Source organism: Plectropomus leopardus, chromosome 13, assembly GCF_008729295.1.
Source record: "Plectropomus leopardus isolate mb chromosome 13, YSFRI_Pleo_2.0, whole genome shotgun sequence".
Classification (NCBI taxonomy): domain Eukaryota; kingdom Metazoa; phylum Chordata; class Actinopteri; order Perciformes; family Serranidae; genus Plectropomus; species Plectropomus leopardus.
Genome location: NC_056475.1, coordinates 21,438,734 through 21,458,076, shown reverse-complemented (window position 1 = coordinate 21,458,076; position 19,343 = coordinate 21,438,734). Strand labels below are relative to the sequence as shown.

Below are 19,343 nucleotides of genomic sequence, written 5' to 3'. Positions count from 1 at the left end.
CTATTGCAATTTTTTTAATACGTAATTATAGCAAAACTATTGATGCTGACTGTGTGCCCTTTGTGACTCTACCTGTCTCACAGGCCTGTGTTCATTGTGTTTAGTGTTTAGTTGGAGTGGAATATTCAAATGGTTGACGATAGACTGCAACACTAAAGGAGCTGTACCCAAACTCAACCACGGCCATGAATCTTTGCATGTAAACTATGAAAATTAATAGTGTTTAGGGGACTCGATAAAGTATCACAAAACATAATATCGCAATACTCAAGTGTGTTAGTATTTCCTTTCACCCTGTAGTTATAACTCACTTAAACACACACATTAACGAGCCCAGCAGAGCCTCTCATCTGGTATTTGACCAAGGTTACTGAAAGTAGCATTCTTGGCCCTCGGTGCTGTCCGTAGTTTCCCATAACATAATGATGGCGGCTTTAACTGGCAGCAGTAAGAAACCAGAATTATCCAAAGCTGAGTACCTAAAACGCTATTTATCCGCTGACGACGATGCCAAGAAGTCGAAGGGGAAACTGAAAAAGAAACGGCGTAAAGTTCCCGAGAGAGGGTGAGTCGGTGGGAGCGTTTTAATCGAGCTGGCTGTCGGACAGGTTGTGTGTGTTAGCCGCTAAGCTAGCTGAGTTCAACGTAACGCCGCTCGCTGCTTTAAACTTCTTGTCTTTGAGTGAAACGTGTGTGTACTTAAACCCGCCTTTACTTCTCTTGTCCAAGACTCAAAATAGTAGACGATGACATAGACTGGAAACAGATGGTCGTAGAGGAGAAGGAGAATGAAGAGGACGAAGAAGAAGCTCCAGTGGTAAATATGTAGCTAATGCTATGTAGCTCCACTGAGCCCATTCATACATGCTGCGGTCAGCCCGCTGACTACTTAACGTAAATTACACCTGTAAAACAAGCCGTTTACTCTCAGATATGTATATGATTCTCAGGGGAATCGTGGGGTTGTAATACACTTTGTAATAAAAACAAAAATCATTGTTTTGGTTGAGCTAAATGTAGGCAAATACACGTAAATAATGTCATGTTGATGCAGCAATGGCCTTAATGATTTAATACAAGAGATTTCACCATGGCATGGCAAAATCTATTATTGCTGTCAAATGTTTTGTTTTATCAACCTCTCTCTTGAAACTATATTTCTTGTGTTTGTTGAAGATTGCAGAGGTGATCGATGATAGACCAGAGGAAGTGAAACAGATGGAGGCCTTTAGAACCAGCAATAGATGGAAAGTTATTGGAGGTAACTGATAATGCGCGGACTAGATAAAGAAATCCTTTTATGTATGTTGGATAAGCCTATTTATTATTTGACTTCTTTCCCAACAGCTGACGAAAATGAAGACACAGAAGAGGAGAAAAGAAAAGAACATCAACTTCCAGGACTGGTGGCATCAAGCAGGAGTCGCCACGACTCTCCAGACATATCCCCTCCAAGAAGAGGTCGCCACGACTCTCCAGACATATCCCCTCCGAGAAGAGGTCGCCACGACTCTCCAGACATATCCCCTCCGAGAAGAGGACGCCATGACTCTCCAGACATATCCCCTCCAAGAAGAGGTCGCCACGACTCTCCAGACTTGTCACCTCCAAGGCAACGGTCAGGAAAATCAGGGATGGCACAAAGTAAAGGTAAGCAAGTGATAGGAACTACCAGAAGACCTTTCAACATTGGTATACAGTATATTACCATTTTTATTGGAATTGTATAGGGAAGATACTATTTAAGTTGTTTAGATGATATCCATCATATCAGAAATATGTTTAAGTATTTTAGATGTCATTCTAAGAAGACTCTTATTTGATAATTTTTTTAAAGTCTTTATTTTGAAATAATATTATATATCATGATTCATAGTTTTAAAAAAAATCCAATAATATTGTTACAGCTAAATTCGATAAATGACCGATCAATCTATCCCATATACTCTGATAGATATAAAACAGTTTCATTGAACCATTCATTAATTCTTTTTGCAGATTCCTCCCCAGCCAGAAGAAAGCCCAGCTCTTCACTATCAAGTAAAAAACGTTCACCTGATCCTCAACTGGCAAAGAGGGCTCAGAGCAGGCGTGATTCAGACTCTGACCAGTCACCTCCACGAAAAAAGCCCCTAAAGGGAGAGGGAGCTTCAGACTCCGACCAATCTCCTCCAAGGAGGCCTTCAAAAACAAGACGAGGCTCTGATTCTGACCAGTCACCACCCAGGAGGCGGCCGCGGGGTGGAAAGGACTCAGATGAAGATCTGTCACCACCTCGTAGGCCTGGCCAGTCACAGGTGAGCAAGGACTTGTGAGCAAGGTTTGAATAGTGATGTTAAATATTAATTGCTGTGTGTATGCAATGTCTAGTTGATCAGACCCATAATGTTTTTTCCTGTTTTCTTCTCAGGGTCCGAGGATGCTTTCTGGTGGGAAGGCGGGTCTGGTTTCTGTAGATGTTTTGAGGAAGGAGCAGGAGGATAACCGACGCAGAGAAAGAAACAACCAGCCACTGGAAGGTTGTCTCAGCTTTTATTTTTTAAAATGCTTTTCCCTCACAGCTGTTGAAGGGAAAACTTGCGGGACTTTTCCATCTCATCTCATGATCCATGCACACTCTAAATGACTCTGGTCAGAGTTGTGATTTGTTTCATTCAGATGACATTTTCTACGTATTCTCCTGCTATTAATAGATGAATCCCGCAACGCTCAGACGGTGTTCCGAGACAAGAGCGGTAAAAGGAGGGATCTGGATACAGAGAGAGAGGAAAAGAAGAGGAAAGCTGGAGAAAAAGCAGCAAAGGATGAGAAATACGCTCAGTGGGGGAAAGGGTGAGTCTGCATAAAATTTTCGCATATTAACGAAAGCTACAGTGTGATTGTGACAACACCTGAAATGTGTTCTGTGCTGACTCGTTTCTGTGACTAAAGTCAGTGTGTGTTTACAGGTTGGCTCAGAGCCAGATGCATCAGCAGAAACTTGAGGATGCAGTGCACGAAGCCCAGAAGCCACTGGCGCGACACTGCGATGACGAGGACCTTGACCGTATGTTGAGAGAGCAGGAAAGAGAGGGAGATCCGATGGCTGCGATGCTCAGACGGAAAAAAGACCGCAATACAAAGACACAAGGTTACATATGCATTCTTTGTGCCCTGAAGTAACTGATGTAAAATGGTTGTTTACTACTTTATAGTATATAAAGTAGTAAACAACCATTTTTTTTTTTTTTTTTTTTTAATCCCCGGAATAAAGGCCCAGCACCACCTCCAAACCGCTTCAATATTCTACCAGGATATCGCTGGGATGGAGTTGACAGGTAGGGTGTGTGTGTATATGTATGTGCGTGTTTGTGTGTGTGTGTGTGTGTGTGTGTGTGAGAGAGAGAGAGAAATAGGGATGCATTTGTAATGCGATGCATGTGACCTTATGTCCTTATTTTTATACTATTCTCTTACATCTCATGCAGGTGTATCAACATGTTTCCAATAATTGTAATAAGTTTCAGCATCTACATCAAATTGAATGAGATAGGGAGCTTTATTGAAGGTTTTTGTCAAATCAGAAATGCTGCTGAGGATGTGATTGCCAAATTAAAAGTGGAATTTGATTTGTATGTGTCTCGCAGGTCAAATGGTTTTGAGAAGAAACGCTACTCACGAATAGCAGATAAAAAGGCGGTCCAGGAGGCAGCGTATAAATGGAGTGTGGAGGACATGTAACAGAAACAACAGCTGAAGAGCAGGATGACTCATCCACAGAATTAGCCAGAATGTCTAATCCATGCTGCAAATTACACACAAATACTCAACAGAACTGTTTTTGAAATAGACTGAGAAAGATTTTGTTCCCTTTTCAAAGCTGTTTTATACTGTACAAAGAACATCAGATTACAGCAAAGAGATAAACCACAAAAATAACTGTACATAGCATTGAAGTGACAGCTTCTTTATTATTTTGTAATAACTGAAGTCAATGTGGAACTACAATGTGTTTTTCACTGTTTTATTAAATAATGTTTTTGTAAACTTTTGTGTCCTATGTCCCATTTTTTTACAAACAGCAATAAAATGTGTAATATATATGAATAGAGTAGACATTTGTTCATTTATATGCAGCTTTAGTGTACTGAACAAAATATAGATGCACTATATAGAAGTCTTTAGTTATTAGAAAGGATTACTCAGAAGACACTGAGGCCATTTAACACAAATGTATATATTTAGTAATTCTTGAGTGGGGATTGTTTTGTCAAAGTTTTTTCTAGGTCGAGAATGACCTTTCATGCTAAGATTTTAAGCCAATACAGACAAGAAGTGCCTAAAGTGCTATGGATGAAATCACAACAGCTATTGAGCTCACGTCTCGTTCGATCCATCTCCATGACGACTGAGCAAACTCCATGCACTGAGAGAGATTGTGGCTGAATGGTTGAAAGCTCTGGAAAAACTAACTAGTTGGCCTTGAGTTGGGATTATTTGGTGAAATTACATAATATCTATAAACCAGTCAGACAAAACATAAAAACCACTGGCTGGTGAAGGGAATAACACTGATCATAAAGTTACAATTTCAATGTTCTGCTGGGAAACCTTTGGGTCTTGGCATTTATGTGAAAGCCACCTGACCCTCTACTCACCTTAACACTGTTGCACACTACATACCCGCCCTCATGGCACTGGCACTCCCCAATCACTTCAACAAACAGTGGTTTTAATGTTTTGGTTGATCAGTGTATTTTGAAATTATCAGCCTTTGAGTATTTTTATTCATTGTAAGTATTCTTGTACGAAGTGAAACCAACCGACCCACCATCTGATAAATGTAGGCACTGAAAATCAAAGACAGTGTGAGCGATTTATTTACTTGTAATTCTGCATGCCTGTCGAAATAATTAGCAAGTAGCTGTACATCTGCCTTTGTTTATGCACAATTATAAATGAAGACAATTGTCTTTAGGCAATGGGTACCGTCTAAAACGTATCTCAACCATAACCCTTTGAAACCTGGGTGGACATTAGTTTTTTCAAAACATGGAAAAGGCAATGAGCAAATTGCAAGACAGTGCTAAAAGGTGACAAGAACACTGAAAGAGAGAGAAATATAAGAAAATTATGAAAATAATGGGAAAAAATCTCCAGAAACAATATTTATTACTAGTAAATTTATATTTTTTTTAAATGTGTTACACAATACATAATATTTTAAATGTGTTTGCATTTTTCAGACCATTTCCTTGGTTGTATTTGTTTTTACTTTCCTTTCTAGCAAAACTTAAGTAATTTTCTTGTTTTTTTTTTTTTTTACTAATGCGTTGCAAATGGTAACTTCTTGTCAAGTTGCTCACTGTCTTCCTCTAATGTGTTTGAAAGAAATCAGGCCAATTTGCTTCGGTTTCAAACGGTCAATTGAGTAAGTGGGAACCTTAACAACGTGACGGAATAAGAGTTGTGTCCCCCCGGAGTGTTTTTCTTGATGCACACGCGACTTCCAGAGTAGCAAAACATTAAGTGAAAATCATGGAGGTCTGCAGCTATTTATTGGTAAATGTAGCCAAATAACAACTTGGGAACCTGTCGATTCGAGCCGTGCATTGAAGAGGAGGTCTGTGTGAATTAATTCAACGTAATAATGGTAGACTGGAGTCCGATTGCGAAGGTGTACGACCCGCTGAAAGCCGGCAGTATCGACGGCACGGACGTGGAGCCCCATGACCGGGCGGTGTGGAGGGCTATGGGTGCCCGCTACAAGCCCAACAAAGGCGTCGTCGGAGACCCCCTGCTCACGCTGTTCGTGTCCCGTCTGAACCCCCAGACAACGGAAGACAAAGTGCACCAGGTGTTCTCCAAGTACGGAGACATCCAGCGGCTCCGGCTGGTCCGGGACATCGTCACCGGCTTCTCCAAAGGGTACGCCTTCATCGAGTACCGAGAGGAGCGGAGTGTGGTCCGGGCCCGCCGGGACGCCAACAAGCTGGTGGTGGATCAGCACGAGCTGTTCGTGGACTTTGAACAAGAAAGGACCCTCAAAGGGTGGGTCCCCCGGCGGCTCGGCGGCGGTCAGGGAGGGAAGAAAGAGTCCGGACAGCTGCGGTTCGGCGGCAGAGACAGACCTTTCCGAAAACCTATCAACCTCGCGGTCGGTCCGGTGCAGGACCGGGGAGGCGGGGGAGGTGGAGGGAGGGAGTGGGAGAGACAAGGGGGGAGAGACAGAGACAGAGACAGAGACAGAGAGGACCGGGACCGACACAGAGAGGCCGAGTGGGGCAACAGCAGAGGGAGGAGGGACGACCGGGACAGAGACAGAGACAGGGACAGGGACAGGCACAGAGACAGGAGCAGACACCGGGACAGGAGATGAAGAACAAGAAAAAGGAAAATTGGACTCAGAAGTACTGATCTGACCAAAGGAAGTCATTTGACATTTATCTAGTGTCTGGCTTTTATGTAGTATTTTACTATTACTATTTTTATGGTTTATAGTTTTTTTTTAGATTTTTTATTTTTTTGCTTGTTTCATATGTTGTTCTTGTTTTTGTTTCTTCAATCAAACTGTAAAAAAACACTGAATTGCATTTTATTTGAAAGGTGCTATACTGACTGATTTGGTTGGCAGATGATTTGATCCTTAGTCCAGCTGACTGCCTCAGATGCATGAATTTTAAGTGTGCAGTGAAGGAGTGTTAGTTCAGTTCATTCCAATTTAACCTTGTGAAACATGAGCAAATTGGCTCGACTTCTTTAAAAACACGGTGAGAAGAAGTGACCCAAAAATGTTTTAAACCAAAAAAAGTTCAGAGAAAGTTACAAGATGATTGAAATTATTTTTAAAAATGCAAAAATAAATTATTTTTTTCTGTAATAGAATTTAAAATGTATAATTACAGGAACGATAGTTTTCTGGACGTTTTTTTTCCTTTTTTTTTTGACAATATCTAATAATCTCCCCACATTTCTTGCCAAATTGCTTATTTCCTTTTGCACATGTTTTCAAAAGGAATCAAACCATTTTCTCATGTTCCATACGTTTCAATGCTTGTGAAAGATGTCTGAATGCAGCACAACAAAAACTGATGTCAAACCAGGTCCTAAAGAGTTAATGGTTGGTGGTGTGCACACAGGAGACCTGATACAGTAGCATTTCAAATGCATGACGCTCTCATGTTAACATTAATTTGGTTTGGATCTGGAATTAGGGCTGCGTTTAAAGATTATTTCATGATCAATTAGGGACTGTACTTTATTTATTAGAGTTGGAGGTCGGCTGCGGTGTGAGCTCAGGGTTTTTTAAATATCAATACCTGAATGACTGGGGGAAATGCATTATCCTCCTACCACCACAAATAACCAAATTTCAGAATTTCTGGCTTTTAAAAGGAGTGTGATTTTTGTTTATTTTTCAGATTTAAAAAAACATGCTTTTAAAACCTGCTTGCATGTTTTTAGCTTCTAAGTATATTTAAAATATATACAAAATATGGCAATTTAAAATTGAATGTCCCGCACCTAAGCCAAATCAAAAACATAACTCCCTCCCCAGTTCTTAAAAATATTTTGCAGCAACCCTCTGCTCTCATAAATGACACACAGTGCTTCAGTCTGCTTGTTATTTTACTAATTAATCCTGATGTCTAAGAAATGTCTGAAAGCACTGAAAACTGTCTATTCCAGTCTCTTAAAGTCCAAGGTGGTATCTTTAAAGGTCTTGTTTTGTCAGTCAAAAACCCCAAAATATTAAGTTTCATGTGATATGAAACAGCGAAAAACCAAATCTCCATTTTCAGCTGCGGCAGATTTTTGAAACATCATACTTGGTAAAAAGCCACAGATGAGGATTTATGCAACACTGACTTCCTTCATGAGGGAATAAAACCGAACAATTATTTCAACATAGTTGTGTAACTTTCCATGTTTCTATTCAAAAGGTTACAAAGTTTTTCCTCTCTTGTTCTTACTGGTTGTATTTGCTCTGTGAAAGAAGCCATTACATTAAATTTCTTTTATTTTAAACATTCTGTCACATTTGTTGTGTTATTGTAATGTAAAAAACATACTATGGCTACAGTCAAAGGTCATTGAGTTGAGAAGTCCATTACCATTAAAAAGCATTATTTTCTTGTCATTGTTCAGACATTTTCAAGAGCACTAATTTATGTTTGCTGGTTTTACAATCAAAACAGTACAAATAATACAAGCTATCTAGTTTGATTTAATAGTTGGCTCAGCTGTTTGATCACTGCTCCTGTCAGCTGAAGTGCAGAATGTTTCAGTTATGAGTCATTGGGAGGAGTTTTGTCCCTCCAGCTTGCCGCAAGTCTGCGTGGCTTCATAATTAGGAAATGATAAAGGTCTGGTGTTAACATTAGTTCATTAACTCTTATCCAGTGAGTCCATGCCTGGACACATCCGCTGTCCATTAGCTCATCAGATTGACCTGCTGCTGGGAAATTCATCAGTTATTACCTGAGAAGAAGCTCAATGCGAGAAAAGAGCCTGTGCTGAGAAGAACTGATTCTGTAGTAACACTGATGATTAATCAGTTATCTGATTAAAATAAAAAAAGTGTTCTTTTACTCTTTTACTCCTGTTATTCCTGATGAGTAAAATTAAAAGTGATGTGTTCTACAGTTATTTAAAACTGTAGAATTGATGCAAAGACACAAACACACACAGAAAAGCCCATAAAACTGCTTTTTTTTTTACTGGTTTATAATATGTTTATTGCTGTGTAACATGACTATAATATGTGAGTACTGATAGCCATTTGACGGTACTGGACCCCTGCTGCAGTTGGTAAAAATCTGAGCTTTACTGTGACTGTATTTGACATTTATGTATTCTTGTTTGGCTGTTTGGATGAGGCAGCTCTTGGCCTCACAGCACACCTTGGATTCATGATGGGCCAACCAGGGTAATGCTCTCTTTGCATTGTGCTGAAGTCGATCCTGGCAACAGAAACACACACACACACACACACACACACACACACACACACACACTGATGAGCTGCTTTCTGCACTCTGCTGCAGCAGACTGATGTTAGCAGACTGGCTCTAACCTGAAGGCGGGGTTGATGCCGATGTTGTCCGGCTGTGGGAGGGCAGGTGTTCGCCTCCTGCGGCAGGAGGACGGAGGAGGGAAATCATTCTGATACTGAGACTGCATCTCCATTGTGTCTTGTTCATATGTCACTGCTGTCTGATGAGGGCTGTCCTCTTGCCTGTCTTCCCCTGGCTCCCTGTCTCTGCTGCTGTTTCCGCTTCCTGTTTGTCCCGAGGATGTGGGATGAGAACGATGGGACTCCTGTGGCATGTTGGGGGTAATATTTTCTCCTGAAGATTAATCACAATGCACGTAAGGGTTTCATTTCATACACAGTGATGAAAAATCCCACTAAACATCCAGTCTTTCTGTCTATGGAGGTAACATTTGGGGAAAAATAAAAGCTCTGACTGGTAAAAACTTATTTTACTTAAATGTTGCTTTTGACACGGTCCAAAAGAATAAGTGGCAGATATTTTCCCACCTCTTTAAGTGTTCTACTTTCTTAATGAAATACTTAATTCTGCCAAATTCAGGACATTTTTTTTCTTATTTACGGCATCTATTTTTCTAAATGTATTATTTTTTGTAAATGTAGTTAAACTTAAAGAGAACCATCTTCTCCCAGTGTCATTTAGTGATACCAATCTTCTTTAATTTCAACGAATGCTTTGTTTTGAATATGAAATTATTATTTCATTTTAATTATGACCATGATGTTAAATCTTCAATAGCTATTTTACACTTACATTTACATTAAGCCTCAATAATTCAGCAAAATATTTGTTTTCTTTCTTTATATACAGATTTTGTCATTTTTACTTTTAACCTAATATGGATATTATTCTGTTATATTTGAAATATGAATTTCTGTATTATTCTTGTAATTAATCTTCTTGTTCTTCTTCTCATATAACAGGTATAGCCTCCATTTGTATGCCTCATAGTTCTCCATTCAGTAAAACAACTACAACACCCAAGAGGAGGAGCTTTTACCACCAGGGTTGTGCACAGGTGTTGCATAGTGCCAGTGATTAAAATGGGATTAATTATTTTCACCTGCCTTTTTTTGAGTCATACATGCTCTGATGGATGTCTGATAGACAGATAGCTCAGGATGAAAGGAACTGCATAGACGCAAGTATGTAAATCTTTTCTATCATTAATAATATAAATGAAAACTGTAAAAGAAAAGAAAACTGCTGAACCCTTTGACACCTGGATTGACATCAGTTCTGTTGTGCTGTATTCAGATGCATTTCACAACCATTTCAGCCATTCATTTGGTTTGATGTCTGATGAGGAATTAAAATGAAGATTAACTAAAATTTTTTAACCTGAAAAGAAAATTAGACCAGAAACAGAAACTTGTATTTATAGTTCTTATAATTCCATATTTTTTTAAAAAAATCACTTTCTTGATATGATTTTCTCTTTTTTTTAATTTAATTTAATTTTTTTTTACATTTGAACTATTTCTTTCTTTATCCTTTTTCTTTTCTTTTTGTGCTATTTTCCAGTTATATTCTTATAACTTCTTTGGGTCATATCTTGTAAAAGTTGTTTCAGAAAGAAGAAGAAATCAAGCCAATATACTCAGGTTTCAAAGGGTTAATACTCTGGCTGGCATGCCCACTTTCAGCACTGAAACAGTCACATGTCATCACATATGCAACTCACTCACCCACTCTTTAAACAGATAAAAAGAGTTAACTCTCTGTGCTGAGATAAGACTGCAGACCTTTGCCTCTGTCTCGCTGTGAGACAGGTCTAAGGCTGAAAGCTTCTTGTGATGTGGTCTCCATTTTAGTGGGAGTGTCCGGGTAGAGCAGAAATCCTGTGGAAGCCAGGACACACCAGAGAAGGTTATAAGTGGATCTTAAAAAAATAAATTTAGTTATTTTCAAATGCCTTTCTCTTTTAACAAACTACTTTGGAGTAATTCCAGCCACCACATCACAACTGGGCTGACTTCATTTGCTGAAATCCTTTCAATAAGGTATTTTTATTTTAGTGTTTTCAACTGGAAAAACCCCAAAGTCAGGAGGCCATCCTCGTTAAATATGGTGACGTCAGCAGTGGTCCTATTTACTCCAGACCTAGAGAAATAACTGCATGACAGTGATGCTAAATTAGTGTGCATATTCAATCAGTAATCTACATGTATTTACAAAACACTACAAGAACATATCCAAGCTAAACCACAATATATTTGTACAACAAAATTTCATGAAACTGAAAAATTTAGGCCGATTATAGTAGAGAACATCAACAAACTCTGCTGTTTGATGCTAAGACAGAGGAGCAGCAAACCCTTACCTGCCACAGCCGGCGGTTCCCCCCTGTAGGGTCGACTTGGCAGAAAGAATTCGTAGTGGCGACGGGGGTTTCGTAGGTTGGCATTTTTGATGAACATGGCTTTGTTCTTGGCACCACCAGCTGCTATAAATCTTTCAATATCTGGTTAAACAAATGCTGGAAAAATGTCCACAGGTTTGACGTAATCAGTAACAGTGAAAAGTTAAAACAACTGCCGCAAGCCTTAAAAATATCACAATTTGTATGTATTTTAAATAACAGCCAGTTTAAAGCCATTATAGCTGTTCTAATGAGAGTTATTTATGCGTTGCTTACCTTGCATGCAGAAAAACCACAAGATGTGGTGCAATCCTGCAGTGTTTCCCTATACTGTCTACATCTCTCTGTGCTGTGTGTTAGGCTATACACAGAGCTACTTAAAGCTTGTTTACTGCAGTAGTCATGGTGTTTAATTCTTCTCCAGTGAGTGACAGATACAGTAGTAACCAACTGAGACAATAGAGTAGCTAGGCCACCAACAGAGAGCTAAAGCATGGCCCTGTATGAAAGGTTTTGAAGAAGGGCTGATTTAACTGGGAAGCAAAAAAGACCAAACACAAAAAACAGAGACAGCTCCTCAGCATGGTAAGGGCTGAGCTGAGCCTTTTACCGTGTTTAAAATGTCATGTCTGCATGAGTGATTCAAGTAAAGATGTGTACAGTAGCGAGTATAATGATAGTACGATACATTTGCAGTTGTGTTTAGTCACTCCCGGCACACTGTCAAAGAAAAAAAAAGAAAAGAAAAAACGTTGTCTCTTCAGTGGTTGCCCCGGAGCATTTGGCCAGCGCTCAGCAATGCTCTGTGCCTCCCAGTGTTCAGTTGGCATAAATCCCAACTATATTTATTTCACTTTAAAGGGCCTGTTTTGGCCTGCAACTTCTCAGAAGACTACTTGTACTTGTACATCAATCATTTTGTCTAATATATTACAAAGTATTTCTGTGATGGGAATGTTCCTTCAAACCTGCAAGTCACTTTCATCTACTATAAGGCTCTACTGGCTAGACTAGTTTATTTAAGAGTAGTTTTTACTTTAACATTCACATAGATTTTAGTGCATATATTCACCAGAGTATGTGAGACTCATTTTGGTGTAAAAGATTCACATTTCAGTCACAGTTTAGATATCCATTCAAGACAAACAACCCTGCACAAGATTTTACAAAACAACAACAGCAAAACAATGGACACCAATTTTACAAAGATTGGTTTTTAGTTTTTTTAACTTGCAACATATGTTTTATCACTGGCCATCAACAACACTTGCATTTGTTGCTTTTAGGTCAGCGTCCCAATTCTTAAACCTCACTAGATTTTAGCTAAGAAAAAGCAGTCGCAGTTGCCTTCTGTTTCAGGGCAGTTGTGTTAACTAATGATGAGGTCCCAAACGAAAATTGATGGTGTCAGTACTGCAGCAAAAGAAATCTGAATTTGAAATCTATGTATCAATCTGAAAGCCAGAAATCATACACATATGGGTAGATTCAGAGTGGCGTAGTGAGAATATAATTACCTCCAATAAGAAATATGTAAAAATAACAAAACAGGTTTACAACTTTAAAGTCTGTCAGCTGTCGAATGAGGTATTCATATATACATTGAAATATGTTGTGTTTGCTGTAATCATTCCTTCTGTTTATATTCAGAGTTCTCTGCATTTAACAATGTTTTTTTTATATAACAATTCTTTTTCCCTAAAACTACAAAAAGCAGGAAATACTACCACATGTCTACCATGTCTTTCTAAGATGCCAACCTTTCAAACTTTTGCTGATGATTAAAATAATTTTGTGATTAAACTCGTTCATCAAGTCAGCCTTCTTGTCTGTTACTCAGGATCCAGATACTTATAATGGTGATAAAGCAGGTAGAGATGATGATAATATATAAGCCGAACAGCAGTCGGTCTATGACCATTCCGATCATATGCCATTCCCGTGAGGTGCTGGTTCCCTGGAAGTGATTGTCCGTGTGGAGGCGGATGGCCATTAGATCTCTGCTCAGCTTTCTCAGTTCCTCCAGGATCAGCTCTGTAGGGGCTTTCGCTGGAGATGTATCACCAGTGACGCCCTGAAGATCTTTTGAACAGATGATGCTGACATTCATGACTGTCAAAAAAAAAAAATCAAGAGTAGCGTGATAGTGCACTGTAAAAATAAACTATTTGTTTTAACTTAAGAAGTGAGTGTCCAGGCTCGATTACATTTTTAAGTTGACTGAATATGAAAAGTTACACATTGCTAGTCATTAGTAAGTCATTACAAATTGCTACAACTTGTATTATCAAATTGATGTCAACTCAAAAAAGGTAGCATTCGAAAATATGTGTGTTATGCACAAATTACTGGCACATAATTACGTGTGATATGTACGACTTTAGGTGCACTATATTTTGTAGGTTAATGTGCAAGCAGTGCATGAGAACAGTCTGTTAAAAGGTGTTAATGTAAACACAACCAAGAGGTCATCATTTTGGTAGTCAACATCTGGGATTTTTGGAACCAGAAGTCACCACATTTTGGCAAAAAGCTGGGGCTATGGAGAAGTGAGGGGTGGGTCTAACTGAGAAGCTGAGGACAATTTCATGAGACAGCTTGTCAATCAATGTGGTCACGCCCTTAATTATGCATAAAGTTAAGCCTTATTAAAATGTAATGGATGAATTATACAAATACTCATCCTCTGTACAGTTGTCATGAACAAGAAAATTAGCCATAGACATCAAAACAGTTTTTCCTACTGGGCTGTAAACATGTCTATTTCTGCTGTAAATTTGCGTTTTAACATGGGGCTCAAAGAGACCCTGTTTTGGAGTCAGCCTCAAGTGGTTATCAAAGACTCAATAAAAATAATAATTGAAATTGGTTTTTTTTAAACATGTAAAAAAAAAAAAAAGGTAAAGAATGAACACATACGTATAAGACACATACAAACATATAGAAATGTCCGACTAGGAGTGAGAAGAATTGCAAACTTGTTAAATCTCACCCCTTCTCCCCTAATGTTGTTTTTACCTTCAGCAGGTGGTTGAAGGGAGACTGTGATGCGATTGCTCTTCTTTTCTGGACGGAAACGAACAATAACAGCCAGATATCGTAACACAAGGACACTAAGCCAGTGAGGCACCGCTTTGCAGTGGCTGGTGTTGGACTGGATGTTAATGACAATCACCGTCTCCAACAGGCTGGCCACCATCAGAGCAAGACTGACCAAAAAGAAAATATCTGCAAGAAGCAAAAAAAGGGTGGAAAGGTACAAAGAGACACTTGCATAACTTATTTCACATAGCTCGCCCATACTGGTTATGGTTGTAACGTTATATTTTCTTTCAAGCAATCGTTCAATATCTTATGATGCTGATATATGGAGTCGTGCATTGCCAGATTGTTTTAATTTTAAGGCAGAATACTATTCACTCCTAGGTAGGAGATTCGTCAAAGCAGATTGTACTCAAAACTGCATGTGCTGGTGGCTTAGCATATATACTCTCAGTTGCCAGTTTACTGGGTACAGCTAGCTAAAACAAATGCAGTGTAATTTATCACATCTGCAATAAATCACATAAGTCACAGACGAAACACTTGTCTTAATATTAAGAATTAACATGGATCTCATTTCACCAAGAAATGCAGTTGGCTAATTTAAAACCAAAGGTGTCACTTACTCATGAGAGGTGTTGTATTTCCAGTAACAGGCAACAGATCATTCATGAGGAGCAGGAAAACGGTGTAACCCAGGATGAGGGTCATCTTGAAAGTGGACCGGTCCACACTTTGGAGAGGCAGCAGGAAGCTGAAGAGGTCCAGTGAGATGAGGAAGCAGCTCGGTACCAGGAGGTTTATCACATAGAGGGTTGACCTACGTTTTAAAATAATCTTGCAACAAAAGACAAACACAAAGCCTCAAGTTTTTAGTGAGAATCTACATCATCAGTCTGTGTTTCATTAATGAATGAGACCTTTGCCAGGAACAATGACCTCTTCCACGAGCCACCATAAAACTTCCTCTGTTGCCGTTTGTGATGCTTTTTCGGTGACCCCTCAGGGATCCATCTTTGTCCCACGAAAAAGTGACGTTAAACAGATAATGTGTCATCATACAGAATAAAATATAATAGCTTACAAAGTATTTGATCTCAGAGTAGCTTCCAGCAGTTATCTCCAGGGTGTATGGAGCTTCTTTGATATCCAAAAGCTCCCACTCCCCTCTGGTGTTTATCACACTTTTGGACTCTGCCAGGATCTCTTCAGATGACCTGCTTCCACTTATCCTTACGTCTTCGGCTGGAATAAAATTTAATGAAAGTTTGTCCATATTAGATGTCCAGTCTGTGTGAAGTTCTGCTTATGGTATTCTGCACATAAATAGAGCAACGTTGTTAAAGTTGAGTTCAGAGAAGATAAAACATGAAAATATTTAAATTAATTAATTTAATCTAACTTTCATTTGACTTTTGTGTGAAGTATTTGGTCTTAATCTTCAAAAATCCATAATTGCATAAGTGCAAAAAAAAAAAAAAAGGAATCAAAAAGTAAAAAATTGATCACTCAAGGGACTATTTTCAGTGCAGTCCAAGTGCAAACCAGCCTTATTTATAATGAAAGTTGTTGTGGTTCCGAGAAAGGATTACATTTAGTTGTAATTGTCAGGGTTTTTTTGCCAGAAAAAAAAGTTGGCACTGGATGTTTCATTAATATTTATACATTACATATGCATGTTACTATGTAGCAGATATGTTGAAACTTACAACAACACTGTGGTTAACTTGTGGTTAGGTTTATGCACAAAAACCACTCTGTTAATGTTAAGAAAAGATCATGTTTTGTCTCAAAATAGCCTGTTTGGTCAACAAAAACCTGCCAGGAAAAGCAGTGATGTCTCTATATTAAACTATAGAGACATCCCTTTTTGTGCCTAAAAAGCTCCTGGAAACACTGCAGTGGGTCTCTACAAAACAACCACCTGTGATACTTAAATAGACTTAAATGACTTCCTAAATCACAATCATTTTTTTCTGTTTGTTTGTTTTTTTCTGTGGGTCTAGCTTGGCTCGTGTCACATCATCCAACAACCTGCTCCAGTTCCCATTTACAAAGTCAGTTTAATTATTATGTTACTTTACAAAAGTTTATCTGATACATATAAAACTAAAAGATGTAATGTACTCTTCTGGCAACTGGGTTGTGTTGAATGCGTAGACTTACCCTTGTGTAGAAATGTTCCAAAGGTCAGTGAGCAGTTTTGGATATCAAAGGGAAAATTGTAGATTACTAATCGGCAGGAGCTGTCCACTCTTACAGGCCTATCATCATATACATGACCTGTGTTGTATAAGTAGACATAGGGAGTATGGGGAGATTTGTCTTCCTCCATGCTGGAGAAGAATGAAGTAGAATTTTAGTTAGATTTCTAGTGATGAACAAGTTTACAGACTACTGAACATAATTTTAACTTACGTCTCTGAGATGATGATGTCTGGGACCCAAAGCTTTTCTCGAGGGACAGAGATTCTTTTAGTTCCACATTCCTTCTCATCCCAGCTCAGTCCATGGATATCCCACTCCTGCATGAAACAGAGCAACGCCAATACGATGTAGAATCGACTGTTTTATCTGTCATCACATGCTTAACATCAATTAATGTAAAGGATATGTCTCTTGGTATTTTACATCTTTATTATGTTTGTGTGTGTGTGTGTGTGTGTGTGTGTGTGTGTGTGTGTGTGAGTGTGTGTAAATGTGTATCCCTCAGTCCGCAACTAATCTCACAAACTACTGGACCAATCAGCCTGATATTTTGAGTGCACATTAATGACTGTGCTTAGGGACCTCTCGGGGTTTTGGTGATTCATAATTGTTGAAAAACCTGTTTTACTGTCATAAAATACACAATCACAAGAATGCATTGTAATGTTTAAAACTGTCAAGATTATGCTATTTGGATACCATAACTTTTTTTTTACAGTATTGAAATTTCTGGCATGGACTTTCTGTTTTTTGATATGGCCTCATTGTATGTTTTCAGAATTAAACTCATTTGTGTCACATTTGTGTTTGAAAGATCTTTTTCTAAAACCACTTCATGTTTTGTCAGTGCTGCGGAAAACTTACCATGACTTGCCATATTAATGTTGATAGGGACTGATCTTTTTCATTCTAGGGATGATACACAAAATTAACTTTTAACAGTAATTAAAAAAAAGTAAAGCATGTTTATGTGCCAGCGTGGATATATTTTGTATAACAATTCATGAACTCACCACTCCTAAAATACCCTCCAAAGTCATATAGGCAGATATGTTTAATGTATCCGTGGGGTATTTTACAGGTCGCACCAGTTTTTTAGGAAATAATTCCTTCTCAAGTGCATCAAACAAGGATTCGAGAGTTGGGCTGCTGCAGTTCAATGCTGCAACAAAACCTGAGCGCAGAAAGAGAAAGAACAAAAAAAAGTCTAAATCCATAATTTCACTCAGATAAATGTTTTCATTAAAATTAGTTAAAAGGCAGATCCTTCTTTTTTATGCTGTATAGAACTGGGTAAGACAAAATGTGTCATATCAGGCAGGCAGTACATAGATTAAAACCCAAGGCAACTGCCATCATATTGTTAAACACGATTATGCAGTTTTTTTGTATTTTTCCAGAAAAAAATCTCTTGTTTTTCAAACATGATTTCAGAAAAGACACAAGCATGTTTTCAAATTCATTTGGTTTTCAGTTAAGCTTGTATTTTCTTACAAAAAGTCTTAAAAGTAAAATTTCTTAGAGGATTAACAATGATGTATGTTTCTTCCACCTGACTTAATTCTAGTGTTAAACAGAGCATCTTCCAGTAAATTTATTTTTTTCTTGTTTAATTACTGTAGTTTATTGTCAAAATCTCTCTTCCTTACCATAAAGCAGTGAAAAACAGATAAAGATGAGCCCAGCTGTCTTCACCTCTTTCATCTTGTCCGTCAGCTCAACCACATAACTTGTCCGGTCAATGGAAAAGAAAACTACCAACAGTCAGAGAAAAGTGTGTTATCTTGTTTCTGATTGGCTCAACTCACAGCATTTGCTTGTCATGTTTGTCAAAATGACAATGTTGCCAAGACAAAGAAAAAAATAGTGAGTTTTGTTTTCCTTACATTTGCTAACATTGTTGTTATTTGAGTTGGTTATAGGTGTTAGGTCAGTTGAGGGTTTTTTTTTAGCAGTTTCTTTGTCCTGAGCAAATATTTGCATGCCTCAGTAAGAAATAAGCCTTTATCATAAGGAAAGACCTGGTATAGGAGTACCAATTTTTGTCTGGCCATCTAGTTTTTTTGGGGTTACAGCTCTCAAATTTTGACCCACAGTTGTCTACCACAAATAGTGTTTCCATCTTCTCCAATTCTATCACAGAATCCATCAATTGATGTCAAATAAAAGGAGAAACCTCCAGGGAAGAGTGATTACTGGTCCATTTGTTTGTTGAAGTGTGCAGATGTCTGTTGTTTTGCAGGAATACAACAATGCAAGAGAGGACAAAAAGTTTCAAAAATCTCTTAGATGTTCATTTGAGAAACTCAGGGCCGTAAAAAATAACCTGATCAATCTGAATAAAAGAAAATAACACTCAATATGACAGCTCAGAGGAGAGGTGTGACATGTTATTTTTAAATGCAGAAATTCAACCAACCTTCAGCTTTCCTCCATGTTTGTAATAATTGACAAGGAATATGAAAAAAGCATGTCAACAAATAACAGCCTAATTCAGAAAATTACCCAAAATATGCAAAAACAAACAGTCAAAGGCATACTCGGGATGTGTTGTATGACTGCACCCCTGATAATGAAGGTAATTAAGTTGACTGATATAAGGAGGATATAGTGTCCGAAAATCAGGCAGGGACCTCAGAACTGCATCTCAGCTCTGTGCAGATGATGTTGTTTTTGATGTCTGTGACCTCCAGCAT

At 38.4% G+C, this 19,343-nt stretch overlaps 4 protein-coding genes across 5 annotated transcripts; 2 read left to right on the top strand and 2 right to left on the bottom strand.

Annotated features, from left to right (window-relative positions):
- The first annotated feature begins 381 nt into the window (after positions 1–381).
- Positions 382–4,026, top strand: bud13 (BUD13 homolog). Of its 2 annotated transcripts, XM_042499239.1 has the most exons (10): positions 383–565; positions 730–817; positions 1,177–1,261; positions 1,348–1,650; positions 1,999–2,297; positions 2,411–2,519; positions 2,694–2,832; positions 2,949–3,131; positions 3,237–3,317; positions 3,627–4,026. In XM_042499239.1, the coding sequence occupies exons 1-10, from the start codon at positions 423–425 to the stop codon at positions 3,718–3,720; spliced, it is 1,524 nt and encodes a 507-aa protein (XP_042355173.1). In that variant the 5' UTR covers positions 383–422; the 3' UTR covers positions 3,721–4,026. The 2 variants fall into 2 exon arrangements, with proteins under 2 accessions (XP_042355172.1, XP_042355173.1); XM_042499238.1 differs by lacking the exons at positions 3,237–3,317; positions 3,627–4,026 and having other exon boundaries at positions 382–565; positions 1,348–1,422; positions 1,501–1,650; positions 2,949–3,179.
- Positions 4,027–5,486: 1,460 nt separating this feature from the next.
- Positions 5,487–6,450, top strand: snrnp35 (small nuclear ribonucleoprotein 35 (U11/U12)). Its single transcript, XM_042499958.1, has one exon. It carries the CDS (start codon positions 5,630–5,632, stop codon positions 6,356–6,358), a length of 729 nt encoding a protein of 242 aa, XP_042355892.1. The 5' UTR covers positions 5,487–5,629; the 3' UTR covers positions 6,359–6,450.
- A 2,275-nt stretch (positions 6,451–8,725) lies between these two features.
- Positions 8,726–11,742, bottom strand: si:dkeyp-69c1.9. Its single transcript, XM_042499788.1, has 5 exons — positions 11,674–11,742; positions 11,359–11,514; positions 10,781–10,876; positions 9,056–9,329; positions 8,726–8,942 (listed from the first exon to the last, which is right to left on the bottom strand). The coding sequence occupies exons 2-5, from the start codon at positions 11,453–11,455 to the stop codon at positions 8,828–8,830; spliced, it is 582 nt and encodes a 193-aa protein (XP_042355722.1). The 5' UTR covers positions 11,456–11,514; positions 11,674–11,742; the 3' UTR covers positions 8,726–8,827.
- A 1,471-nt stretch (positions 11,743–13,213) lies between these two features.
- On the bottom strand, positions 13,214–18,351 carry LOC121952769 (5-hydroxytryptamine receptor 3A-like). The gene is made up of 9 exons (XM_042499595.1): positions 18,297–18,351; positions 17,661–17,821; positions 17,512–17,556; positions 16,858–16,964; positions 16,606–16,775; positions 15,524–15,684; positions 15,066–15,276; positions 14,416–14,625; positions 13,214–13,509 (listed from the first exon to the last, which is right to left on the bottom strand). Exons 1-9 carry the CDS (start codon positions 18,349–18,351, stop codon positions 13,214–13,216), a joined length of 1,416 nt encoding a protein of 471 aa, XP_042355529.1.
- Between the last annotated feature and the right edge of the window lie 992 nt (positions 18,352–19,343).